This window comes from Triticum aestivum, chromosome 6B (assembly GCF_018294505.1).
Source record: "Triticum aestivum cultivar Chinese Spring chromosome 6B, IWGSC CS RefSeq v2.1, whole genome shotgun sequence".
In the NCBI taxonomy this organism is placed as follows: Eukaryota; Viridiplantae; Streptophyta; class Magnoliopsida; order Poales; family Poaceae; genus Triticum; species Triticum aestivum.
In genome coordinates, this window is record NC_057810.1 from 28,709,978 (window position 1) to 28,735,920 (window position 25,943).

The 25,943-nt window shown below is 42.9% G+C and overlaps 3 protein-coding genes across 15 annotated transcripts; 1 reads left to right on the forward strand and 2 right to left on the reverse strand.

Annotated features, from left to right (window-relative positions):
- The first annotated feature begins 910 nt into the window (after positions 1 to 910).
- On the forward strand, positions 911 to 19,528 carry LOC123135519 (mannosyltransferase APTG1). 13 transcript variants are annotated; one of them, XM_044554610.1, is made up of 19 exons: positions 911 to 1,236; positions 1,404 to 1,521; positions 1,977 to 2,081; positions 2,178 to 2,500; positions 2,811 to 3,092; positions 3,184 to 3,364; positions 3,546 to 3,697; positions 3,805 to 3,967; positions 4,632 to 5,460; positions 6,242 to 6,432; positions 7,156 to 8,758; positions 8,850 to 8,915; positions 9,291 to 9,585; positions 10,603 to 10,896; positions 12,257 to 12,447; positions 14,047 to 14,435; positions 16,184 to 16,360; positions 17,014 to 18,527; positions 19,099 to 19,528. In XM_044554610.1, exons 1-9 carry the CDS (start codon positions 1,001 to 1,003, stop codon positions 4,716 to 4,718), a joined length of 1,647 nt encoding a protein of 548 aa, XP_044410545.1. In that variant the 5' UTR covers positions 911 to 1,000; the 3' UTR covers positions 4,719 to 5,460; positions 6,242 to 6,432; positions 7,156 to 8,758; positions 8,850 to 8,915; positions 9,291 to 9,585; positions 10,603 to 10,896; positions 12,257 to 12,447; positions 14,047 to 14,435; positions 16,184 to 16,360; positions 17,014 to 18,527; positions 19,099 to 19,528. The 13 variants fall into 13 exon arrangements, with proteins under 13 accessions (XP_044410545.1, XP_044410550.1, XP_044410553.1 ...); XM_044554615.1 differs by having other exon boundaries at positions 18,183 to 18,527; XM_044554618.1 differs by lacking the exon at positions 17,014 to 18,527 and adding an exon at positions 16,555 to 16,647 and having other exon boundaries at positions 14,047 to 14,431.
- On the reverse strand, positions 5,852 to 9,692 carry LOC123135521 (wall-associated receptor kinase 5). The gene is made up of 3 exons (XM_044554622.1): positions 8,740 to 9,692; positions 8,475 to 8,648; positions 5,852 to 7,268 (listed from the first exon to the last, which is right to left on the reverse strand). Exons 1-3 carry the CDS (start codon positions 9,599 to 9,601, stop codon positions 6,109 to 6,111), a joined length of 2,196 nt encoding a protein of 731 aa, XP_044410557.1. The 5' UTR covers positions 9,602 to 9,692; the 3' UTR covers positions 5,852 to 6,108.
- On the reverse strand, positions 11,953 to 15,178 carry LOC123135518 (wall-associated receptor kinase 2). The gene is made up of 3 exons (XM_044554607.1): positions 14,256 to 15,178; positions 13,994 to 14,167; positions 11,953 to 13,283 (listed from the first exon to the last, which is right to left on the reverse strand). Exons 1-3 carry the CDS (start codon positions 15,133 to 15,135, stop codon positions 12,124 to 12,126), a joined length of 2,214 nt encoding a protein of 737 aa, XP_044410542.1. The 5' UTR covers positions 15,136 to 15,178; the 3' UTR covers positions 11,953 to 12,123.
- Positions 19,529 to 25,943: the final 6,415 nt, after the last annotated feature.

Sequence of the window (25,943 nt, forward strand, 5' to 3'; positions counted from 1 at the left end):
TGCGGCATGCTTCTTTTCTTATCTTCTTCTTTTCCTTTTTTTTCTTTCTTTTCCAAATTCGTGAAACTTGTTTTCTTCATGAATTTTCTTTTTGCAAAATCAATGAACTTTTTTCTTGGATTCGATGAGCTTTTTTCAAGTTTGGTGAACCTTTGTCAAATTTGATGAACCATTTTCAAGTTCGATGAACATTTTTTAAATTGTGATGAACTTCTTTCAAATTTGATGAACCTTTTTTCAAATTTGAATAATGCTTTTTTTCAAATTCGATGAACTTTTTTCAAATTCATTGAACTTTTTTCAAAATCAATGAACTTTTTTCAATTTTCGATGAACTTTTTCCAAATCCATTGAACTTTTTCCAAATTCGATGAACAATTTTCAAATCTGATGAACTTTTTTCAAATGTGATGAACTTTTTTTTTCAAAACGATGAAGTTTTTTCACTTTTTCAAAAACGTTCTACAAAATCGATGAACTTTTCCTAAAAAATGATTAACTTTTGAACTTTTCCTTCAAAAATGATGAACTTTTGTCTCCAAATCGATCGTTTTTTTTAAGTTTGTGAGTTTTTCGTCAAAAATGATGAACGTTGGCTCAGAATTGATGAACATTTTCAAATTCATGATTAATAGCGCAACCACACTTGTTCTTATAAAATAAACGTTATTTTCGAACAGAACTGTTCAATTGGTGTAGTGGTTAGCGAAACGGGATTAAATTTGTGGCGGTGTGAGTTCGAATCTTGGTGGAACCAGCTTTTTGCGTTTTTCCGGAATTTTTTGTTCGTTGCGCTTTGCCTTACCGGGCCGGCCCAACAAGGGGGCTGCGTGTGCGCCAGAAACCTATTCGGGCGCAGAAGGCGCCGAACGGGCCAATCCAACAGCCCATACAACGTGCGGTATCATCCTTCGTTTCTGTACCGGCCCACACAATTGCCTGACCAATCCCCTCCTGTGCTCGCCGCCGCGCCGGAGAAGAGAGCGAGAGCGCCGCCGCGATGAGTCACCGCAGGCGACCTCACGCCCCCGGCCCGCCTCCTCCCCCGGAAGACGGAGGAGGAGACTACTCTCCGCAGTCGCCGGGGAAGGCGCCGCGGATCCGGCCGTGGCCGGAGCGGCGGGTGCTGGCGCTCGCGCTAGCGTTCCGCGCGGTGAACGCGCTGCTGGTGCGCACCTACTTCAACCCCGACGAGCACTGGCAGTGCCTCGAGGTCGCCCACCACATCGCCTTCGGGTAAGCTCGCCGCCGGCTCATGGCCCCCGTTCCGCGGGTGCTAGCTAGCCACGCTAGCCGGATCGGGATCGGACTAGCGCGAGACAGTCCCGTTCCTCTCGCTCATCCTGAAGTTTCGATGCTAGATTTGCTGCCGCGTTGGATGATTTCGGCTGCTGCCTTTGCAGGTACGGCCACCTCACCTGGGAGTGGAAGCGGGGCCTTCGAGGTTACCTCCACCCGCTCATCTTCGCCGCCCTTTACAAGTTTCTGGGGTTTCTCCACCTCGATACCCCGTGGTTCATGGTAATTACTCCGGCATTTTTGGAAATGAAACCGGTACAGTGTCAATGCTAGATATATGTTTGAGCAAATGTCACTTGGAGGGCAGAAATGTGATTTTTAGTCACAAGTCATGTGGAGCTTGAACTGTCAGTGAACATAGGTTCTGCTATTCTAGCGGTAGAGTGAGAGCGATGTCCAGGAACATGAGGACCTCAGTTTGAATAGGCTATGTTGGGTAAGAGGGTAATTACATTCCTTATTCATTTGTTTTCTGATGCAAATGTCGTCCAGAACATCCAGAATGCGTATTCTGTTTCTATTGATTATTATAGCCAATTGGGCAGCGGATTTAATATGGCTAGTAAACCTCTGCCCAGATACCCCCCTTCCCCACCCTCTCCATCGTAACTTAGCAGGCTTACCATTTTCCACATATAGGGAGCATGTTCTTATCCATTTATTCGCTTCTTTTGTAGGTGATGGCTCCACGGCTTCTACAGTCAGTATTTGCAGCGTTTGGAGATCTATACTTGTATAAACTCTCCAAACTTATTTTCAATGAGCACGCTGCCCAGTGGACAGTATCCTTGAACTCATTTGTGTCGATATAATTTCAGTTTGATGAACAAACTATCGAAGTTACCTGGTGGATGGTGACCTTAACAAATCATTTACAGTTATTTTCGCAGTTGGTGAACTGGTTCATGTTTTTCTGCATTACACGGACTCTATCAAACAGCTTGGAGACAGTTTTGACTGTGGCTGGACTCTATTATTGGTTTATTGCAATCGAGTCTTCCAAGGGAATTTCAGTTATTTCAAAGCAGCAGGCATCCAGCTACCAAAGTCCCCATTCAAGAAAAGTGGCACTACTCATAGCAGCCTTAGCCTGCGCCATTCGGCCAACAAGTGCCATAACATGGTTGTATGTTGGTCTTTTGGACTTCATTTATATAAAATCGAAATGCCGGTTTTTGTTTCTTGAGGTCATTCCTATAGGGTAAGAAGTCATCATTAAACTCATGTCATACTTGGTAGACTCCTTTATTATGCCTTTCCTGTATCGTTTCTTGGTTTGTTTCACTGGATTTGGGTGGGTGGGGAGGTGCAATGTTCGTAGGGTAGCAGCAAGACAGATTGCTTATAGTCAGAGTTGTAAGATGAAGTTGTAAAAATTTAGAATGTCATATTGTCATTAATTATCTTTATTGGCAACAGTCGCGTCTTTCTTCTTTTGGTTCCTTTATTTTTTCCTGTCACAACTGACAAAACTTCCATGCGAAATTTCTTGTTGTTTCATATTTATGCAGGGCCATTGTCCTTGCAGCAACAACATTCCTTGATTGGTGGATGTATGGTTCCCGGGTCATAGTGCCACTTAATTTTTTGAAATTCAACCTATTTTCTTCAGGAGGAGATTACTATGGAACACACGTCTTCCACTGGTACTTCACCCAAGGTTTTCCATCTATGATTTGGACGTTCTTACCACTTTCAGTTTTTGGAGTCATAAAGTCTCGAGAATGGAGGCTTTCAGGTCTAATTGCCTGGGTATTAGGGGTTTATAGCATACTTGGACACAAAGAGTTCAGGTATTCAGCTCTTTTCATTAGTGTATAATGTTCTTGGAATCAACTAATATCTTCTTTATTCACACACATATAAATAGATTGAATACCACAGGTTTGTTCTTCCGGTGCTACCTTTAGCGTTGATGTTCTCGGGTTACTTCTTAGCTGCAATGTCGCAATTCAAGGGTAAAAATCTGCATGGGAAAAGACATTTTTCAAGGTTGCAACTGTCTGTTATTCTTCTCATCATAACCAATGTTCCAATGGCCTTATATATGTCCCTGTTCCATCAAGTAAGCCCTTCTCTTTGTTTATGTGTCAACATTGCCTTGTTTCTGCTGTTCATCGTATTACTTTGTAAGGAAAACTTGTTCTATGGAATACTTTGTTTCGCTGTTACCTCTGATTAGTTTTCCTTTCCAAGATCTTATTTCACCTGTTGATATGTTCTTATATAGCCTTTTGTTGTGGCAGAGAGGAACTGAAGATGTTATGTTTTATCTGTCAAAAGAAGCCCATAATGGAAGAGTTAAGGGTGTCCTCTTTCTCATGCCTTGCCATTCGACGCCTTATTACTCTACCTTACATAGTAGCCTACCTATGCGCTTTTTGGACTGTACCCCCAGGTGGCTGTCTTAACTCTTTCTAGTCAAGTAGATTTAACATTTCATGTTAGTAACATTATGCCAAAAGGCATAGTCAATATCCCCTGACTTAATTTTCATGTTCTCAGTGATAATAAAGGGACCCTGGATGAGTCAGATCGTTTCCTCATGAACCCACTTGATTTTGTGGGCGAGGTTACCGGAAATCTATCTTCCTTCAGTCACATTGTGTTATTTGAATCCGAAGAAAGACACATTATTCAGTTGCTTCTGCACGATTCCTTTCAGGAGGTAATATGCCATTTCACCTCAGTGACAGTGTGCCTTTTCTTTTTGAGAAGCAAACCAGGTGCTCATTTTTGTTTACGCTTAGCAGTCAAATTACACTCATAAGTAAAACTTGAAAGGAAGGCAGACAAAGAACCGTACAATATACTTGTTTCAACAAATATGATATTGACCACCCTTTTCTTCTACAAGGGCTACAATCTAGCTGGCACAGTTAAAAAAAGAAAACTCTATTGTCAAAGAGAGGTCATACTTTAATGTTTGTCCTTTTCTTGTGAGGTTCAGGTGGATTTGAATAGCATACACCTATAGTCCTATTCCTAAGAACATCATTTTCTGGCTTCCTAGAAAGTATTTCTTATGAAATGGTAAGAATAAGCATAAAAGTATGTAACCTGAGTTTCCAATTGCTTCTAAGTGGTGAGCATTATCTTCGCCAAAGAGAACAGTCCTAGTTTCCAAGATTCTTAACAGTAAATACCATTAGGATATCATTTGTTGTAATTCTCATAGTTAATTGTTTATCACAATTACTGTTACATCACTTTCAATGAAATGGATGAGCTGTACTACGTTGCATGATCAGTTTCAGTTTTATACTTATTGCCAATTTTTTCCTTTCTTATCTCCTTGATAAGGACTCATTAACATGTGTCATGGTTGACAGGTTAGGAGGTTTTTCCATTCCCACTTCAAGATTGATAGAGACCTTCAGTCGTCTGTTGTTGTATATTCACGGAGGGATGTGCTATGATTGCTTTTGCCGAGAAAAGCTTGTTACCCCATCTAACAACCTCTGATTGTGTTTCACAGTGTTTTAGTTTGTTATTTCTGAAATTAGCTGTAACACTATTGGATACTAGAACTTGGCAATCTGTTATGGTTTTTTTACCCCTCCGACATGTTGTGCCGATCCTTTTTGTATCGGCCAGATTTTGTAGAACATGGAACATGCATAAGAAAGTCTCCATATCCATGATGCATTTGTAAGACGAAAAGGTAGAAATGGCAGTATTTCCTTGCAGTAATGACTGATAACAAGAGTGAGGTGCGTGGCTTGTTCATCATTTATTTTTTATTAGCACAAAGAGATCATTACCCAGTTCACAAAATATATCAAAAAATTACATGCCATGTACAAATTACCCACCCCCCCCACCCACCAAAAAAATGTTGTCGGCAGCATAAGTGCACAAGGCGCACAATCTTATCCATTTGTGCTCTGATTTATTGGTTTCTCCAGACACATTTTCGTCATTTATCTGAAAGGTTCAATACATCATCTTAATGCAACAAATGGCATGCTGCTTATGCTTAGTGAAAGGGGAAAATAAAGAATAAACTTTTTTGTATAACCTTTCACCTTTTTTATTGTACTATCCACTGTTGGTGCAATAAATCTCATATGAAATATTGTTACTGGCAGATACTCTGATTTCGATTCAATCCTAATTTTAAGTGCCTACAAGTTCCTGCACCTTCCGTACTGCTCTGAGGTTTGATTCACATTCACTTTTGTGATTGTAAAATACTATAATTTCTTTGATCTATTATCACCAGTTTCCATGATGTAAAGTAAAATTGGTGGTGAAGAGTAGAAGGTGTTGAAGATATATACAGGAGGTGCATATCTGAGCCTTTACGGAAGAACTGTTCACTAGATCCCTAGAGGAAGATGATAGCTAAAAAAAATACATAATGCTCCCTCCGTTCCTAAATATAAGTCTTTTTAGACATTTCAAATGGACTACAACATACGGATGTATGTAGACATATTTTAGAGTGTAGATTTGCTCATTTTGCTCCGTATGTAGTCATTTGTTGGAATCTCTAGAAAGACTTATATTTGGGAACAGAGGGAGTATATCAACTCTGCTTTTTTAGACATACTGGAATACTTCAAATCATGCTACATAGAAATTTGCTGTTCATTTAAGGAGGTTTGTTACAATTAAAAACAAAAGATATCAACTCTGCTTTTTTAGACATACCGGAATACTTCAAATGATGGTACATAGAAGTTTGCTCTTCATGTCAGGAGGTTTGTTACAATTAAAAACAAAATGACACATTTTTGCATGACATTTATGGCACGAAATAGTAAATTCAATCTCTGCTACAATCTGTGATTCATAAGCAATTTATCATCTACCACTTTCTAAATCTAGTGCCATCAGACTTCCATGCTGTCCAGTGCTAGAAGGGTCATAGTGTGACGAGTTCTCAAGCAAACATTCAGTTTCTCTGCTAGGATTCTGAATCAGTTGTTCTCTCCAGGTGCTTCGTATTGATCTCAATCTCTCAGCAACCTCTCTCATTAATGGCCGTTCTTCCCCCCTCATACTCAAACAACACTTTGCCAGTTGAGCAATTTCTTGGAGCAGCTCCGCTTCGAAGTCTAATATATTCTTGTCCAAGATGAATTGAAGTCCATTTTCTTTCATTGCAAGAAGGAAGGATGATGCAAGGTTTTTCTTTTCTCCAGCACTGTCAGAATAAATTGCGAACTTCATTGTAATGAGCTCTAGTAGCACAACTCCAAAACTATAAACATCACTCTTCTCTGTTAGTTGACGCTCTTGCAAGTATTCAGGGTCAAGATAACCTATAGTTCCCTGTACCATTGTCATAAACTGTATTTCATCCGTAGGAAGCATTCTTGATGCTCCAAAATCAGTCACTTTTGCTGTGTAGTTGTCGCCTAGGAGAATGTTTGGAGATTTTACATCTCCATGAACTATGGGAGGGGATGCTGATGAGTGTAGATATGCTAATGCTTCTGCAGATTCCTGAGCTATCCTGAGACGAGTATCCAGTGAAACAGGAAATCTTCTATTTTTACCATGCATCAGCTCGAATAGGGTGCCGTTTGGGATGCATTCATAGACCAACATTGGGACTTCCACTTCTAAGCAACATCCTAGAAGCTTTACCACATTCCTGTGGTTTATCTGTGAAAGTATAACAATCTCTTGCGCAAATTCATCTTTCTGGTCCATGTTCATAACCTTGGAGCGCTTTATGGCTACCACTCTGCCGTCTTTGAGAATTCCCTTGTAAACAGTTCCATGGCCACCTCTTCCTAATTCTCTGCTTGAGTCGAAATTGTTCGTTGCGTTCTCTAGTTCTTCCCTTGTGAATATTCTCACTGTATCAACTTGCTTTGACCTGATTTGGTCATATAATAGCAGGCCACCATTTTGTTGGAAGAATATCTGCTTTTCTTTCACCAGCTTTCTCTTCTGACATTCAATCAGGAGTGCAAAAATGCAGATAAGGAGAAGTACTGCACATGCTGAAATACCTGCCAAGAATAACATTCTTTCAGTTTTGGTTGTCGAACACGCAGGTGAGTTGTGTATCTTTGTATTAAAGAGAGGAAGGGGTAGAAAGCCCCGAGCACACTGGAAGTATACTTGTTTAATTAGCCTGGAAGACAAATTTTTCTCAGTTACTAGAACAAGATTTAGTTTGAGGCACATGCTCAGACGTAAAATGGGCAATTCTACTGCTTTCTTTAGAACATAAGGACGGGTTACTACATAATAGTTTTCTCATTTAGTACATTTGAATGAATAAATAGGTATGCATTTGTTCCTTATGCGATATGCGATGATAAAAGCGGGCATACGATCTGCATGTAAGTCAATGTAGCATATGCAGCTATTATTTATATGACAACCTTCAGCCTTTTGTGTTTTTAGTGGTTTTCTGCTGTTGTTATCACGAAAATTGTATTCAGAAAAAAGTCGTGGAAATAAGATGATCATCTACGAGCTGTGCAAAAGTAAGAAAAAAAAGAGCTATGGAACAAATTGCTGTACAATACAAGTTATGAAACTTGTTGTGCATAAATGCATCATGATTTTTGCTAAGTTAAAAACATTGGGTTCATATGTACCATGTTCTAAAAATTGCTGTACAACTAATAAAATGCATGCATGTGCAAGTGTCCAATTTTTTGGAGGATGAGATTAGCTGCAAATATGTGTGCTGCTCTGGCTTCTGACATGATTATCTGTGGCTTGTTGATCCAATGCAAATTTGTATACAGTTTCCAGATTTACAAATAATTATTTCTGCATGAGAGGTACTATTATTGGCTAAATGATAAATTCGTGCTTGATATATTTCATTTTGTTGCTTTAATATAAATATTGTTTTTAGTGCAAAGTTGATTTTTTTTTGCGGGGAAAAGTTGTTGTGAAGTACAAGTAACCAATGACATCCAATCTTAAGAAACTCTGCATTGTTTTATGTTATGAACTTTGTGTGTGATCTATTGTCACACACAGGCACTTGGCTACTACTCCCTCCGTCCCATAATGTAAGACATTTTTTGACACTTATGTGACGGAGTAGTATTTAAGTATGTAATTTACCATCAGTATCTTTTAAATTATGCAGACGATTATACTTTCTAGAATAAATGTTACTTTTACTAATGCGCTATATCAGTTTGACTTATCCATGCTATTAAGATATTTACTGACATATTTGGAACATATACCTGCAAACATTTTTGTTAATCTAGCTCTTTCTGAAACTGCAATTGGGTCACAGGTTTCTCTCTTTGGATCTGTACTCTGAGTCCCAGACTTGCATGAGCAATTGTAGTCCCCAATTATATTACTGCAAATTCCATGGCAAGGATACTGATCTGGGAAATTGCACTCGTTGATATCTGCACACAATATTCAAGAACAGAGAAATAGCTTGAGATTGATGCAGAGATAACTTGAGGTAAACCCAAAAGAAGGAAGTGAGTTACCGACCTTGGCATCCTTCTTCCAGGTAGGGATTGCCTGCAAAACCATTGTTGCAGGTGCAGAGATATCCTGTTGCATTTGGTGATGTGATGCACTGGCTATTCTTGCTAATGCAGGCATACGTTGACATGTTCTTCACAGCTTCATCACAGTATTCATTTCCAGCAACCCAGTCAAGCAGAGTGGGTACTCCATCCTTGAACTTCTCTTTGAATTTATTATCCTCTAGATAAGAAGCCTCAAACCTGAACCAATCCTGCTCAGCGACAAAAGCATAGCTGCATGGGTTGAAGCCACTCACCTCAGAATTGTCGAATCTGTCATCAAATGTTATATTGGAGAAATTGAGGTTTGGCGCAATAGATGTCTGGCAACAGCCCATTCCAGAGCACTGACCACTTTCATCCACACTTCGCCTGTCTGCGCACATTGAGAAACACCCAGCTCCCACTCTGTGCTCGTTAAAGCCTCCCAGGAATGCAAGGGTGTTGCATCCAACCGCTGTTAATTTGTTTGCCTTGGTTGATATTGTAAAAAACTTACCCGTATTTAACCAGGCCCATCCCCCTGTCTCGTTGAAGCACTTGGATGCAATCAAGGTGGTGACTCGGGCCTGCCCTCCTAGCAGACTGATGTTGTAGATCTTTATTCTGCTGCTTGAGTTATGCCTGTAAACGCTATTGTTCTCGCATGAAACATCGAACCCTTCACGGAAGCAACCTTCACCGATGCCGAAGGGGTATGGGATGGTGAGGTTGCCACATGTTTCTTGGCACCTAGGTTTCGCCATCCTGGACGCTGTGCTGCTCTTGATGCTTGCTAGCATCAGGGTGGCTGCAAAGATTAGGCATGGTAGGGTTCCTGCCATCTCTTTGTGTATTTCTGCATCCTTTTCTGCCTGTTCTATGATTCGGCACCCTTTCTCTAAGTTGGCTATGGTTATATAATGAAACGGATGTGGACTAATTGATCTTTCATGTTTTTTTTGCTCAATCAGAGTGTAGACTAGGTCAGAAGTGGTTTGGGGTTTGAACTAGCCTTCTTTCAGTCGTAAAAATAGCTTGCTTGTCTGCTCTGCAACCCAAACATGAGACCGTGTATTAATTGGCAGTTTTATTTTATCTAGAGAGAGACTGCTGGAGATGCCACTTTTATGAACCTACTTTTGTATTTCTTTATCAAATAATTATAATTTTTTTTTGGCAGATGGATCCTATTCTTACGCATGGAAACTTTTGTCTACAAGTTGGGAGTATTAACTTACACACTACTTTTTAACAAAATAAAGTTTCCAACTTATCATGATCACAGCTTACAAGAGTGCTGAAATTACTTTAATATTAAGGCAGAAAAGCAAGTCTGCTCATATATGAGGCACGCGTTTAGATGGTAGACACAAAGCGCCTTGCCCAGATTTAATAGAAAGCCAAAAGAAGGTTCAGGTGAAACTGGGGCATGAATTTACATATTGACCGGTATGGTGGTTATAGCAGTGCAATTCCCCCCTTCTATATCCCTTGCTTGGTGGATTGGCCTTTTCTGAAAGCAACTCCCCACCTACCATAGAAGACTGGGCCATCAGATTTTTGCTGCGTCAACGTACTCCGTTTGGCTTATTCTCACTGTGCTTCTTTGATGAAAAATGTCACATCTGTACAACTAGACTTATATGAAATGGAAGCAGTCGCTGTGTAGACTGTAGCGGGCAATTGGTAGGTTCCAGGTGATGTTGTACACGCATATAAAACTGGGGAGACTCTTCATATGAAATGTTTCATTAATGTATTTACCTTTGAACACTGTAAAGTATTGTCACCAGTAATTAGTAGTAGCTGATTAAAAACTTAACCTTATGTTGCTTTGCCGCAGGTGATTGAACCTGGAAGTGATCCAGGGTCACTCAAGACAGCAGCACATGAAGTTAAAGGTTCCTTGATGTGATCAGGGTGGCCTTTGAATCCATGCCCGGGTCAAGTCATTAAAGAGAATCTTTCAAAAGGGACAAGGAGATATGCACATCCTGCTCGATGAAAGTGAAGGTGAACTCATTCGTGTCATGGCATTGAATGAGACTGGTAAAGTGGGTAAGCTTGCTCTGTGAATACCTTGGACTAGTTCTGCTGTCTTGATCGACTCCGCCGCGAGAACAGATTTGCACCACAGGTTCGTCCCTGAATTACGCTCGACCAAACTTGTGTTCTTCTGTGCTATGCATTGTGGTGTGGACTAGTTTGTAACAGGGGAACTTACCAGCTCAGCTAAGAATGTCTCTGACAAGTCGCTATTGAGTTAGTTTATATATAAGTAAAAAAAAGGGAAAAGGAAATACCTGTATTTTTAGAGGGCGTACCCAGTGCTGAAAGACCTGTTTTTTTTAAGGAATTAGCAAAAACACAGCACAATTCATGTGCTGTATCTCATCAGGTCCATAAACTTGTACCAATCTGTGACAAATTCTGTGCTGTAATATCAAGAAATTCTGGCTTTCATGTGTACCATACATATACCTTAGCCTGAGGTGTAAATTTTTCTAAGTTAGAGGTGTTCTTGAGGTCATCGGTATATTGTCGTATCTTTGTTCATGGAGAATAGTGTAATAGTGGAAGCGGGTAAGTTCGTGCTAATTACTTGAGACATAGGAAAAATCCAAAATGAAAATATCTTTTCCCTTCTTGGTACAAATTAAAAAAAGAATTAATGCCTCTATGTTTGCAACTGGTATGTGAGATAGTGGAAGCGGGTAAGTTTCTGCTTAATAAATGCGCACAGGCTCGAGTTTGAATTTATCAACGTAGTTTCCCCCTATTTTTTCCTGCTTATTGGTAAGTACTATCCACTGTCGGTGCAATGAATCTCATATGAAAATTTGTTACTGATAATTACTCTACTTTCAATTCGATCCTAGTTTTAAGCGTTGGCAAGTTTTTGCACCCTTCACTGCTTTGGGGTTCGATTTGCATTCACTTCTAAAATACATGTAATGTATGATCAACTACTTCCATGGTGTAAAATAGGCAACGTTATAGCATCTATTTGTTTTTTTACTGGAAATCTGTAGGGGAGCCTCTGACAGTAATATATTGTCAAATAGAGTAAAAGGTATACACGATATATACAGGAGTGCATATCAGAGGCTATACAGAAGGAACTATATTCAGTGGATACAAGCACATGCTTGGAAGGTGATGGTAAAAAAAAAGTTACACAATTTAGCAACTCTTTGTTGTTAACATACTGGAATTACTTCAAATCATGGTACATAGAAGTTTGCTCTTCATGCAAGGAGGTTTGTTACAATTAAAAACAAAATGACACTTTTTTGCATGACATTTATGGCACGAAATAGTAAATTAAATCTCTGCTACAATCTGTGATTTCATAAGCAATTTATCATCTACCACTTTCTAAATCTAGCGCCATCAGACTTCCGTGCTGTCCAGTGCTAGAAGGGTCATAGTGTGACGAGTTCTCAAGCAAACATTCAGTTTCCCTGCTAGGATTCTGAATCAATTGTTCTCTCCAGGTGCTTCGTATTGATCTCAACCTCTCAGCGACATCTCTCATTAATGGCCGTTCTTCCCCCCTCATACTCAAGCAACACTTTGCCAATTGAGCAATTTCTTGGAGCAGCTCCGCTTCGAAGTCTAATATATTCTTGTCCAAGATGAATTGAAGTCCATTTTCTTTCATTGCCAGAAGGAAGGATGATGCAAGGTTTTTCTTTTCTCCAGCACTGTCAGAATAAATTGCGAACTTCATTGTAATGAGCTCTAGGAGCACAACTCCAAAACTATAAACATCACTCTTCTCTGTTAGTTGACGCTCTTGCAAGTATTCAGGGTCAAGATAACCTATAGTTCCCTGTACCATTGTCATAAATTGTATTTCATCCGTAGGAAGCATTCTTGATGCTCCAAAATCAGTCACTTTTGCTGTGAAGTTGTCGCCTAGGAGAATGTTTGGAGATTTTACATCTCCATGAACTATGGGAGGGGATGCTGATGAGTGCAGATATGCTAGTGCTTCTGCAGATTCCTGAGCTATCCTGAGACGTGTATCCAGTGAGATGGAAAGTCTTCTGTTTTTACCATGCATCAGCTCGAATAGGGTGCCGTTTGGGATGCATTCATATACCAACATTGGAACTTCCACTTCTAAGCAACATCCTAGAAGCTTTACCACATTCCTGTGGTTTATCTGTGAAAGTATAACCATCTCTTGCGCAAATTCATCTTTCTGGTCCATGTTCATAACCTTTGAGCGCTTTATGGCTACCACTCTTCCGTCTTTGAGAATTCCCTTGTAAACAGTTCCATGGCCACCTCTTCCTAATTCTCTGCTTGAGTCAAAATTGTTTGTTGCGTTCTCTAGTTCTTCCCTTGTGAATATTCTCACTGTATCAACTTGCTTTGACCTGATTTGCTCATATAGTAGCAGGCCACCATTTTGTTGGAAGAATATCTGCTTTTCTTTCGCCAGCCTTCTCTTCTGACATTCAATCAGGAGTGCCAAAATGCAGATAAGGAGAAGTACAGCACATGCTGAAATACCTGCGAAGAATAACATTCTTTCAGTTACTTTTAGTCTTATAGATAATGCCTAATGGTGCTCAGAGCACTTGCCCCCTTTTCGAAAAAATATTTCCGTTCTTCCAAAAATTCCAAAATATCCCACATATAATTGACTAATTATTTTGTTTGGATTTCAAGTTATATGAAAATCTTTACACGGCTGTGAAAAAACCCCAAACCTTTCCTTCAACACTAAAAGAAACTTTTTTAGTAATCATTTTTAGGCAGATTACAAATCAACATTTTTTTCCAATAAACTAGATGAGCACCCAACAGCATATAAATATAAGTAGTCACATGGTTCTGTTTCTATTGTAAGAATTTTTTGTATCATTTATCTATGATCTGCTGCGAGCTTGCGACAAACAGCACCTGGATATTGTTTTATAACTAATTTATTAACCACCAGCATCTATTAAATTATGTACAAGACTACACGGCACCTGGTTCTGCATCTTATTTTTATTGCGATTACAGTGCATACTTTTGGGACAAGGTAGGATGAATGTCCTAATATGTATATTTTGCAAACAAGTGGGAAAAAGTGTTATTTCTTATTTGTTCATATATGCAGCTAAGTTTTCTAGGAATGAATCTCACTCATGCCTCCCTATATGTGCTATATCAGTTTGACCTATCCACACTATTCAGAGGCACTTACTGAAATATCCTGAGTATATGAAGATTACCTATAAAGATTTTTGTTAATCTAGCTCTTTCTGAAACTGCAATTGGTTTGCAGGTTTCTCTCTTTGGATCTATGCTGGTAGTCCCAGAGTCGCATGAGCAACTGTAGTCCCCAATTGTGTTGCTGCAGGTTCCATGGCAAGGATACTGATCTCGAAAACTGCACTCATTGATGTCTGTAAAGGGATAGATAAATAACTGAAGATCAGTGTACAGATAACTTAAGGCGAACTTAAAAGAAGTGAGTTACAGTGAGTTATCGACCTTGGCATCCTCCTTCCAGGTAGGGGTTGCCTGCAAAACCATCGCTGCAGGTACAGAGATATCCTGTAGCATTTGGTGACATGATGCAATGGCTATTCTTGCTGATGCAGGCGTAAGATGACATGTTGTTCCCTGCTTCATCACAGTTTTCATGTCCAGCAACCCAGTCAAGCACAGTAGGTACCCCGTTGTTGAACTTCTCTGTGAATTTATTATCTTCGAGATAGGAAGCCTCGAACCTGAACCAATCCTGCTCTGCGACAAAAGCATAGCTGCATGGGTTAAAGCCACGCACCTCCGAATTGTCGAATCTGTCATCGAATGATATATTGGAGGAACTGAGGTTTGGTGCAATAGATGTCTGGCAACAGCCCATGCCAGAGCACTGCCCACTGTGATCCACACTTTGCTTGTCCGCGCACATCGAGAAACACCCAGCTCCCACACTGTGCTCGTTATAGCCTCCCAGGAATGCAAGGGTGTTGCATCCAACTGCTGTTAATTTGTTCGCCTTGGTGGATATCTTAAAGAAATCAGCAGTATTTGATGAGACCCATCCATCTGTGTTGTTGCTGTTGCTGTAGAAGCACTTGGAGGCAATCAATGTGCTGACTCGGGTCTGCCCTCCTGACAGACTGATGTTGTAGATCTCCATTTGGCTGCTCGAGTTATGCATGAACACACGATTGTTCTCGCATGAAACATCAAACTCTTCACTGTAGAAGCAACCTTGACCGATGCCGAAGGGGTATGGGATGGTGAGGTTGCCGCATGTTTCTTGGCATCCAGGCTTCGCCATCCTGGACGCTGTGCTGCTCTTGATGCTTGCTAGCAGCAGCAGGGTGGCTGCAAAGATTACCCATGGTAAGGCTCTTGCCATCTCTTTGTGTAGAGTCCTGACTCCTATTCTGTTTGTCCTATGATTCAGCTCTCCTTCTCTAACTTGGCTATGCTTATATAGCGAAACAGATGTGGACTAATTGGCCCCACATGCATTTCTTTTCTGTCCAATCAGGGTGTAGAGCCGGCCAGAAGTGGTTTTGGGGTATGCGATAGCGTGTCCGCTGTGAGACCGCGTCTCAGTTGGCAGTTTTGTTTTAGCCAGTTTTGCGAACCTAACCTATAATATATTTTTATCAAACAAATTACAAGGTCTTTTTAAGAGATATGGATCCTATTCTTAGGTGTGGCAATTCTGGTCTACCAATTGGAGCATTAAGTTTTACACTACTTTTTATCCTCAAAATGCCTGATATGATCACACTGAACAACTGTAGCAGAAATTATAAATTCAATGCAGTATGTCACTTTCCAGTAAATTGTTTCCCTCTGTTGCATATTAGAAAAAATAAAGTTTCCAACTGGTCATGATCACACCTCACTAGTGCGCTAAAATTAGTGTCATGTTTAGGTGGAAAGGCAAATATGTTCTTATATTAGGAACGTGTTTAGATGCTAGACAGAGATCACCTTTGCCCTGCTTTATCATAAAGCTAAAAGGAGGTTCAGGTCCTTGAGAAAACCGGGCCACACGTTTAGATGTCGATATGATGGCTATAACAGTGAAATTCCGAAAGCATCTTGCCAACTTGCCTCCCCCGAAAGCATCTTGCCACCTACCCGATGACCTGATCATCAGATTCTTATCCCGTCAACGTACTCCATTTGGCTTAACCTCCCTGTCCCCTTTGATGGAATGCCACATCTGTTATCTATACAACTGGAGTTTCTTTTATGAAATGGAAGCAGTGTAGTGATAAATTGGTAATTGGTAGGCACCAGCCTCCAGGTGAATCTGAATTCACATATAAGACCGGAGACCGATTCTTTTATCCTGGATGCATGGATGACCTGTTCAAATGCTGTACTTAGTATTATCACCAGTAACTAAAACTAGCTGATTAAACTTAATCTTGTGGGTGCCGTAGGTGATTGAGCCAGGAAGGTTCTTGTTGACCCAGGGTCAAGACAGCGAACGTACGGTGCATGAAAGGAAGTTTCCCTGATGTGACATGTTGTATCTGCAATCGGGTCAAGTCGTTAAAGGGAGTCTTCCAAAGGACAAGAAGGCAATCTAATGCGCATCCGGGTTCACAACAGCGAAGGTGAGCTGATTTTGCATCCCAGCATTTCATTAGACCGGTAAAGGGTTAGGATTATTCCCATGAACGACTAATTCTGCCGTCTGGGTTGATTTCATCTGAGAGCAGATTTGCACCTCAGGGTTGTCCTTGGATGTATGCTCGACCAATTTTCTGTTCAATGCTATGCACTGTTGGAGTGTGATTTGTTGTTACAGGGAAAAATTACTACCTTCACATCTATTTAGAAAAGGGTAAAGGCAAGGACTACCTGTGTTTTCAAAGGAAAAACGCACACCATGAAAGCCACTGTAAGTTAACCTTTCCTTATGGCCGTCGCATGTGCAAGGAAGGGATGTGATTGGGCTTGGTGTGATTTTTTTAGACATGACACCCGTCCTCACTGCCAAATGCGGTAGAGTCGAGGAACGAGAAGCTGAACTGATTTTGCATCACAGCCATTGATTAGACCGGTGAAGGAATAGGTTATTCTGTGAATCCCTTGGACCAATTCATCCCTGTCATTCGAGTACTCGACTTGGGTTTGAGCATATTTGCACCTTAGGTTTGTTGTCCTTGGGTTTATGCTCGAGCAGTTTACATTTTTCTGCACTATGCACGTTGGAGTGTGACTTGTTGTTTAAGATTTGTTATTTTTACTACTTTAACACGTGTAGGAAAAAGGGCAAAGTAAAGGATTATTCGTGTTAACTTTTGAGAAGAAAAGAACAAAACATGAAAGCACCATAAGTTAATCCGCCTCGATAGATCTTGGCCGTCGCATCCGCAAGGAAGGGATATGATTGGACTTGGTGTGTATACTTGGCTCATTTTTAAGAAGGCCCTGCAAAATGTCCAGAATGCAGCAAGAAGTGTCATCACATTGCTCTCAGTCCAAACCACCAAATTAGGGTTTCCAAACCTAGCGGCGACAGAATGGGCGGCGGCGGCGCGCCGTACCCATGCGAGACCCGAGTGGATGAGCACGTACGCCAGAAAATGGCCTCGTTGCCAATCCCCGACGATCTCGTAGCGGACATCTTCCTTCGCCTACCCACGCCAGCCGACCTCATCCGCGCCGCCGTCGGCTGCATCTCCTTCCACAACATCATCACCAACCGCTCCTTCCTCCGCCGTTTCCGCAAACTCAACAACCCGCCCCTCCTCGGGTTCCTCGACAATCATCGAGTCTTCCACCCTGCCAGCCCGCCTCACCCCTCTGCGCCGGCAGCCAGTGCCGTCGCTGTTGCTGCTGACTTTTCCTTCTCTTTCCTTCCTGGCGCCAGCCACGACTGGGCCATCCAGGACATCCGCGATGGCCGTGTCCTCCTCAACAAAATCCATGAGGTTGGTATCGGTCAGAAGAAGGGAATCTTCGAGGAGATGGTGGTGTGCGACCCCCTGCACCGACGGTATCTCCTGCTCCCGCCAATCCCCGAGGATCTAGTAAATCCAGTGGAGGATCCACACTTTATGGAAGAGGCATATTGTTTGTACCAGATCTTCCTTTTGCCTCCCTGCGACAATGATGAGGAGGCAACAGCTGTGGAAGAGACGTCATTTAGAGTGGTTTTGATGGTATGGTGTGAAACTACGATGGTTGCCTTTGTCTTCTCTTCTAGTACGAGACAATGGCGAGCCATTCCATCCCTGGGCTGGGATACTATAGTTGCTAACTTGCCACTGAGAGCGTATTGTCTCTTCACCGCACGCCAATACGCGTATGGCTGTTTCTACTGGATGTTACATTTTTGCAAGAAAATATTGGTGCTTGACACTTGGAAGATGGAGTTCTACATTGCTAACCCCCCACCTCAAGCAATATGTTTATCTTTTCTGGATATAGTCATTGTGGAGGCAGGGGAAGGTAGAGTTGGGATGTTTGTGCCAGGAGTAGGCAGAAATGGACTTGAGTTCTATACAATGTGGAGAAACAATGGTGGGACTTACATGCAGTGGAAGTTGGAGAAGACGATCTCAGTTCATTTTTTGCACTACTCTGCGGGTTCAAATGGGAAACACTTGTTCATATATGATGTGGAAATCCCGTCGGTTGGCTATGGTTGTTTCTCACTAGACATCAAGACATTCCAGCTTAAAAGGGTGTGTTCTTCAAAGACATGGATCCCTAATCCGCTTGCATATAGCAACTTTCCACCATCAATTTTGGCATCACCAACAATAGCAAGTGGTAAACTTTCTTAGTTAACTCCTTCCTTGTATAGTTATCCAACAACTTGTCTGAAACTCGGTACTCCTTATTGTGATTGGTAATTTTCATTTACATGGTTTGGTAGCTGTTACCTTTTCCATGCTTGTGGCAACGCTCATTGTGATTGGGGTGCGTCCAACATTGTGGTGTTATGTTCTGTCTGGTCTCCTTAAGGGAGTTCTTAAGTTGTCTAGTTTGTTTTGTATGAATGTTGGCTGGAGCAAGGGCTTCAGGTTTTGTTCCAAGACATTGTTGTTCAGAAAAGAGTGTTGTCCCTTTGTGACAACCTTTCTGAGGCGACTTTGTCTTTATCTTTGTCATGCAATATGAAATGGGACCGGAGCTATTTAATCCGGCAAAAAATGACGAGTTATGAAGATTGATTCTCCAACTTGTATGCGGTCCTTAGATACCTCGTCTATTATGCTTCTTACTGTGTTTTTCACAAAAGAAATTTACCAAGTGTTGTCGAATAGTAAGACCTATTGTTTGTTTTGCTCGCAAGCTCCAGAATATATATCTGCAACCTGAGTATGTTTATGTTGGGCAGGTACTCAGGAAGGTGAGAAGGAGATGCTGGAACAAGGCGCGAAAACGCAGCAAGCTGAAGAACATGTGGACAGCCAGCATGGTGGGAGCACCAGTGATGGTGTTGATGCTGGAGGTCACCCTGGCATGCCGAGGATCAGAGATGGCGCTGATTGAGTTTGTGCTGCAGCTCAGACAGCTGACCACATGTTGGTCTGTAATAGGCAGCTCTGTTTGGTCCGTAATAGTTGACCTGGAGTTTATCTTCATCCCGTGTGCTTTCGATTTGACTTGAAGTTTATCATGTGTGCTTTCAATATGACGATGGTTGGTGTGTTTGCCGCATAAAGACTATGTGAGTAGTCAAACGTGAACAATTTGAGTTTGTGAGGTATTTGCAACTAAGCAGAAGTGTTGGCTTATAATCTAGAGTATTTGTGTTGCTCTTTCTTTGGACAGTGAAGTTACTTTTAGCAGTACTATTTGTGTTTCATGGGATCTCTTTCGTGCTGTTCTTTTTCTTGCACAGTGAAGCTACTTGAAGTTCTGTGAGATGCCAAATGTGTTATAGAATAAATAAATAGAACTAAGTCAGGCATTTTGGAAAACAAGCAGAGGTACTGATCTACTCCATGAGCAATGATAAGGTGAAGGGAACATGCTTGTGATGCCTGTTAATGTTGTACCCTAAGGATCTCTTTGTGCTGCTCTTTTTCTTATAGAGTGAAGTTACATGTGGTTCTGTTTGATCTCATCTGCACCCTCAATCAGTTGTTCTCTCTCAGGGGAAAGTGGTGGTTCTTGCTCAATTCTGCCCATATAACTCTTCTGCCAAATCTGATGCTGCCACCAAGAAGAACAAAGAGCCGGCCTTGCTGCTGAAATTGGATATTGCCGGCGCTTTTGACAATGTGTCTTGGAGTTACCTGCTCGAACTCATGTCAAGATCGACTAGGGTTCGGCCAACGTTGTTGTGACCTGATTGCTTTGTTATGGTCCTCCACCTCCTGTAGGATCCTGGTGAATGGAGAGCCTGGTCTGTGTTTTTGCACAAGCAAGGCCTGCGTCAGGGAGACCCTAGCTCTCTCCCCGATGCTTTTCACAATTGCTATTGCTCCTTTGCATTGGTTATTTGCCAGGGCCTACTATGTTGGAGCTCTTAGTGGACTAAGACTGCCACCTTCCCAGCCACGGGTCAGCCTCTATGCTGATGATGCTGCCCTGTTCGTGTCTCCGGCTGGTAAACTCCCTACTCTCGGTGATCCCGGTATACTTAATTTCCCTCTTCAAGCTCGATATTTGGGTCCTGAAGCAGATTGACAAGCTCCGAAGGAATTTTTTGTGGCGCTCCAAGCCGGACGCTGCTGGTGGCATGGCTCTTGTGAACTGCCAAGGATATGGGTGGTCTAGGTGTCCTTGATCCAAGAAGATTTGGACGTGCCCTGCGGCTACGATGGAAGTGGTTGGATTGGACTGATAAGGACAAGAGCCATGGTCTAGTTCCTCAATCCCATGTGACCAAGGATGATTTGGCTCTTTTCTCGGCATCTACTTATGTAACAACGGTTGGAAATGGTCAGCGCACTAGCTTCTGGAGCGACTGATGGTTCGACGACCAGGCTTTGCGGCACACGGCTCCAGACATCTTCAAGCTATCCAGGTGCAGAAACATCAAGGTTTCTCACTCATGTTTGGTTGCGTCTGGGCCAGGCACGCTTGCAAGCCGACATCGAGGACACCCTCAGTTGGGTGTGGACCCCATCCAATGTATACACCGCTGCTTCCTCGTACCACTGCCAGTTCTTTGGTTCTTTCTCACGCATCAGTTTTTACAAACTTTGGAAAGCATCAGTTCCTCCCAAATGCCGGTTTTTCGTGCGGTTATGGCTTCGTGGTAGAGTCCTAACTAATGACAACCTGGAGATTCATGGCATTCCCCACAGTTATGCTTGCAACCTATGCGATCAGGAGGACGAATCACCTATATATGCACCTTATTCTCAAATGCCCCTATGCTAGAACTGTTTGGCAGCGGGTTGCGGAATTAATGGAGGGACTATCCGGCTTTGGCCTCCAATGGCCAAGATACCGAGACCATCATTGAGTGGTGGAATGTGCGCACACGCAGCCTGCCAAAGAAGCATGTTTCGACTGCAACTTTCGAGAAAAAGGGTTTCCCCCCGCTTTATATTATAAAGCAACGAACCAAGCATCCAACAAGTCAGTACATAGTGCAATCAAGTCATAAAGTCATAAAGTCGTAAAGTCATAAAGCATGTTTCGACTGCAACTTTCACGGCATGGCATCTCTGGAAAGAGCGTAACAGGCGTGTCTTTGAGCAAACGTTCATGAATGAAGCTGCTCTCTTTTACCTGATTAAGCAGGATATTTTACATCCGACGGTGTCCATCCGCTGGATTACTGATGTCCAGAACGAGCCTGAACCAGAGCCTGACTAGGACCTCTCTGTTTGATTTTGGTGTGGGTCACCTTAGCCCCAACCTCCTGTAACACAAGGATTTTGTATTTGTTTACTCCTTATTTCCTTAACATATCAGCAGCAATTGCCAGTTCCTCAGAAAAGATTTGTCAATCTGCCTTCCAATTTATTTATTTGGGCCAAGCTTGATGAAAGGGAAAAACAGCACACCCACGTTTGATTGGTTTGGCTCAACCCCCCCCCCCCCCCCCCCCCCCCCCCCCCCCCCAAAAAAAAGGAGGGCTTTCCCCCAGCCTCTGCATCAGATGCACAACCATCTTTATTTATTACTCTCTCTATAAACCAATATAAGATCGTTTAGATCATTATTTTAGATCGAGCTCACAAAAACACTACTACCACATATGTTATGCACCAGCACTTACATTTTGACCTATCATTATGTGAACTAGTGGAATGTCTTACTCATTGCTTTCCTTGCCATCCTCGACACAACACAGTTAATTTTTTGCATGAATTTATCATGCGAAGTAGCTGATTGTGAAAGTTAACCTGCTTCACAAAACACGAGTTGTTCAGAAATTCAATTTGTTTTTGGAACTTCTCACGTTCCTATTATGGACTCTAAATGTATTCTGAGTACAATTAAAGAGATTACTTTTCACAGTGAAACCTTGGCCATAACCATGATTATTTTTCGTTTGAAGATTTTTTTTTTCTGATTCTACATGTGTACCTGGGCCACTAATAGCTAACAGGTTTCTTGTAGTGGTAAATGACCTTGGCGGTTGGTGAAGCTCTGCAGACTGTTTGAGCAATCGAACTGGGGAAAACCGACCGAACCGGGCGGGGTTTTGAAAACCGGCGAACCTGGCGGTTTGCAGAGAACTAGTCGGTTCGGTGCTGATTCCCCAAAACACTCCATGCCGCGTGGAAAAATTCAGGGGATTTCCCTCCCCAGAAAGGTGTAACAGCTCTCGGGGTGCCTAGGCACCCTCTATGAACAGTAAATTCAAAAAATAGAAAAAAATAAAGAAATTCTGTAACTTTGCAACATCAAAGATGGTCAAACTTTGTAGGTTCTTGCAAGTTTTCATGCCAAAAAATAATGTAGAGAAAGGTGTACAAATGAGTTTTAGACTTCAGTGCTAAAAGTGCTCAAAACTTTAAGCACCGATATGTTTTTTCGTGTGTAGAGCTCCTCGAGAGGTTTTTTGTCATGAAAACTTGCAAGCACCTACAAAGTTTGATCATCTTTGATGTTGCAAAGTTTCAGATATTTTTGATTTTTTCTATTTTGTTTGATTTTATTGTTCATAGAGGGTGCCTAGGCACCCGGGAGCTGAAAAGTCACTCTCTTTCCCTCCCACCTTCTCGAATCAGCCCTGCCCGCACCCATCCCCTTTTAAGTACAGTTAAAGAGATTACTTTTCACAGTGACACCTTGGCCATAACCATGATTATTTATCGTTTGAAGGTAAATATTTTCTGATTTTACATGTGTACCACTAATAGCTAACAGGTTTCTTGCAGTGGCAAACGACCTTGGCGGTTGGTGAAGCTCTGCAGACTGTTTTTGAGCAATCGAATTGGGGAAAACCAATCGAACCGGGCGGGGTTTTGAAAGCCGGCGAACCTGGAGGTTTGCAGAGAACCGGTCGGGAACCTGACCTTGGGCAGCGTTAGTGACTTTAGTCCCACCTCGGATATGGGAGGAGGCTAGGACAAGCAGGGGCGGAGCCAAGATTTTGGTATTGGGGGGGGGGGGGGCAAGTCAAGTTCATAACTTTTTCGTATAGACCGAAAAAATAACAGTTATCGTACTGTAATTTACGCCACATGCTACAAAACATGGATACGGTTGTATGAGTCTAAATTTACCTCTACAATTGCCAATAAGATGAAAAAATTAATAATTTCATTGGAAAAGAACTTACCTGCTGAATTTTCTTCAACATATATGATCATGCAATACCCAGAACTTGAGACATATTCGGTAGCTTGAACTTGAAACAACCAGCTTAAAAATGAACTAATCTTAACTGTGTTTGGAAGCGCTTTTCTCTTCATAGTTGCTGAATTGCAACCTCTCAATTGCTATATTGGATAAGTTCGACACAGGAAAAATATCAATCACAAATAGGAACTCATCCAAAATAATTTGCATCACGATCATGATATTTTCTAGGGCAAGTACAAGATAGGAATTATTCATCGAATCATATCATCACAAATCACACAACCAATACAATTAAACAGCAAAATCTGATGTAGAAGTTCAACAATGATACAAGATTAGAATTGAGACTAGTAGATGGCGTGATGTAGCGAAGTGTTGAACCTTGGGTCCTTGGCTAGTTCCTGTTGGCTGGTTCCGGAGGATCCAGAAGATTTGATAACTGAAGAGGCCTGTGTCACGTCATCGCCGTATGAATTGCATCGGAAGCAGCGAGGCGTGGATAGCAGAGGCGGCCAGGCGGGCGAGGGAACGGAACAGCGGCGATTACTTTGTGCCTTCTAATCCACTTACAGGAGACTAGCCAGTCGCCAACCTGTATATACGTGTTGAATACATGCGCCTGTATCACTAATGATATAGCATCACTCGATCGTTTGGGGGGGGGGCAGGCCCCTGCTCGCCCCTCCCTGTCTCCACCACTAAAGACACGGAAGAATGCCACACTCCCTTCAGGCCGGTCTTTTGGGATGTGGTGGGCTCTCCGCTTGTAGTGGAGTGTCCGACGCGCACCAGAAACTTCCAAACATATGCCGATGGGCCGGGAGCTGGGCCTAGGCTGCTAACAAGTGGTATCAGAGCTGGGCCCCACGTCACCCTAAGGGGGGTTCCCTAGGGGGGTTTGTGTCAGGAACCTAACCTTGGGCAGCGCTAGTGACTTTAGTCCCATATCGGATATGGGAGGAGGGTAGGATCTCCTTATAAGGGAGAGTGCTACACTCCCTTCAGGCCGGTCTTTTGTGATATGGTGGGCTCTCCGCTTATAGTGGAGTGTCCGATGCGCACCAGAAACGTCCGAACATATGCCGATGGACCGGAAGCTGAGCCTAGGCTGCTAACAAGTGGTATCAGAGTTGGGCCACACGCCACCCTAAGAGGCGGTTCCCTAGGGGGGTGGGCAGGCCCCTGCTCGCCCCTCCCTGTCTCCGCCACTAAAGACACGGAAGAATGCCACACTCCCTTCAGGCCGGTCTTTTGGGATGTGGTGGGCTCTCCGCTTGTAGTGGAGTGTCCGACGCGCACCAGAAACTTCCAAACATATGCCGATGGGCCGAGAGCTGGGCCTAGGCTGCTAACAAGTGGTATCAGAGCTGGGCCCCACGTCACCCTAAGGGGGGTTCCCTAGGGGGGTTTGTGTCAGGAACCTAACCTTGGGCAGCGCTAGTGACTTTAGTCCCATATCGGATATGGGAGGAGGGTAGGACCTCCTTATAAGGGAGAGTGCCACACTCCCTTCAGACCGGTCTTTTGTGATGTGGTGGGCTCTCCGCTTATAGTGGAGTGTCCGATGCGCACCAGAAACGTCCGAACATATGCCGATGGACCGGAAGCTGAGCCTAGGCTGCTAACAAGTGGTATCAGAGTTGGGCCACACGCCACCCTAAGAGGCGGTTCCCTAGGGGGGTGGGGTGTCAGGAACCTGACCTTGGGCAACGCTAGTGACTTTAGTCCCACCTCGGATATGGGAGGAGGCTAGGACCTTCTTATAAGGGAGAGTGCCATACTCCCTTCAGGCCATTATTTTGGGATGTGGTGGGCTCTCCGCTTGTAGTGGAGTGTCCGATGCGCACCAAAAACGTCCGAACATATGCCGATGGACCAGAAGCTGGACCTAGACTGCTAACAAGTGGTATCAGAGTTGGGCCACACGCCACCCTAAGAGGCGGTTCCCTAGGGGGGTGGGGTGTCAGGAACCTGACCTTGGGCAGCGCTAGTGACTTTAGTCCCACCTCGGATATGGGAGGAGGCTAGGACCTCCTTATAAGGGAGAGTGCCACACTCCCTTCAGGCCGTTATTTTGGGATGTGGTGGGCTCTCCGCTTGTAGTAGAGTGTCCGATGCGCACCGAAAACGTCCGAAGATACGCCGATAGACCGGGAGCTGGGCTTGGGCTGCTAACAGTCGGTTCAGTGCTGATTCCCCAAAACACTCCAATGTCGCCTGGATTTCCCTCCCATCTTCTCGAATTAGCCCCGTCCGCACCCATCCCCCTTTTCTGCCGCCACTCTGCTCGGCCGTGTCGAAGGTTGCTGGCCACATGGCGCCACCCATTGGCCATCGCGAGCACCCCCTTGACTGGGCGTCCTCCTCCGCCGTCCGCTTCGTCTTCGTTCAGGATGGCAAGTAACCCCCCCCCCCCCCCCCGCAAAGAAATATAAGACGCTCTTATATATCTTTACAGAGAAATAG

Excerpts from the sequence above, each read along its gene's own strand:
- LOC123135518 (XM_044554607.1), bottom strand. The coding sequence starts at position 15,135 with ATGGCAAGAGCCTTACCATGGGTAATCTTTGCAGCCACCCTGCTGCTG. Across the intron at positions 14,168-14,255 it reads CCTGGAAGGAGGATGCCAAG|ACATCAATGAGTGCAGTTTT; the intron begins GTCGATAACTCA and ends ATCCCTTTACAG. Across the intron at positions 13,284-13,993 it reads ATTAACAAAAATCTTTATAG|GTATTTCAGCATGTGCTGTA; the intron begins GTAATCTTCATA and ends TATTCTTCGCAG.
- LOC123135519 (XM_044554610.1), top strand. The coding sequence starts at position 1,001 with ATGAGTCACCGCAGGCGACCTCACGCCCCCGGCCCGCCTCCTCCCCCG. Across the intron at positions 1,522-1,976 it reads TCGATACCCCGTGGTTCATG|GTGATGGCTCCACGGCTTCT; the intron begins GTAATTACTCCG and ends CTTCTTTTGTAG. Across the intron at positions 3,698-3,804 it reads TTTTTGGACTGTACCCCCAG|TGATAATAAAGGGACCCTGG; the intron begins GTGGCTGTCTTA and ends TCATGTTCTCAG.
- LOC123135521 (XM_044554622.1), bottom strand. The coding sequence starts at position 9,601 with ATGGCAGGAACCCTACCATGCCTAATCTTTGCAGCCACCCTGATGCTA. Across the intron at positions 8,649-8,739 it reads CCTGGAAGAAGGATGCCAAG|ATATCAACGAGTGCAATTTC; the intron begins GTCGGTAACTCA and ends TATTGTGTGCAG. Across the intron at positions 7,269-8,474 it reads ATTAACAAAAATGTTTGCAG|GTATTTCAGCATGTGCAGTA; the intron begins GTATATGTTCCA and ends TATTCTTGGCAG.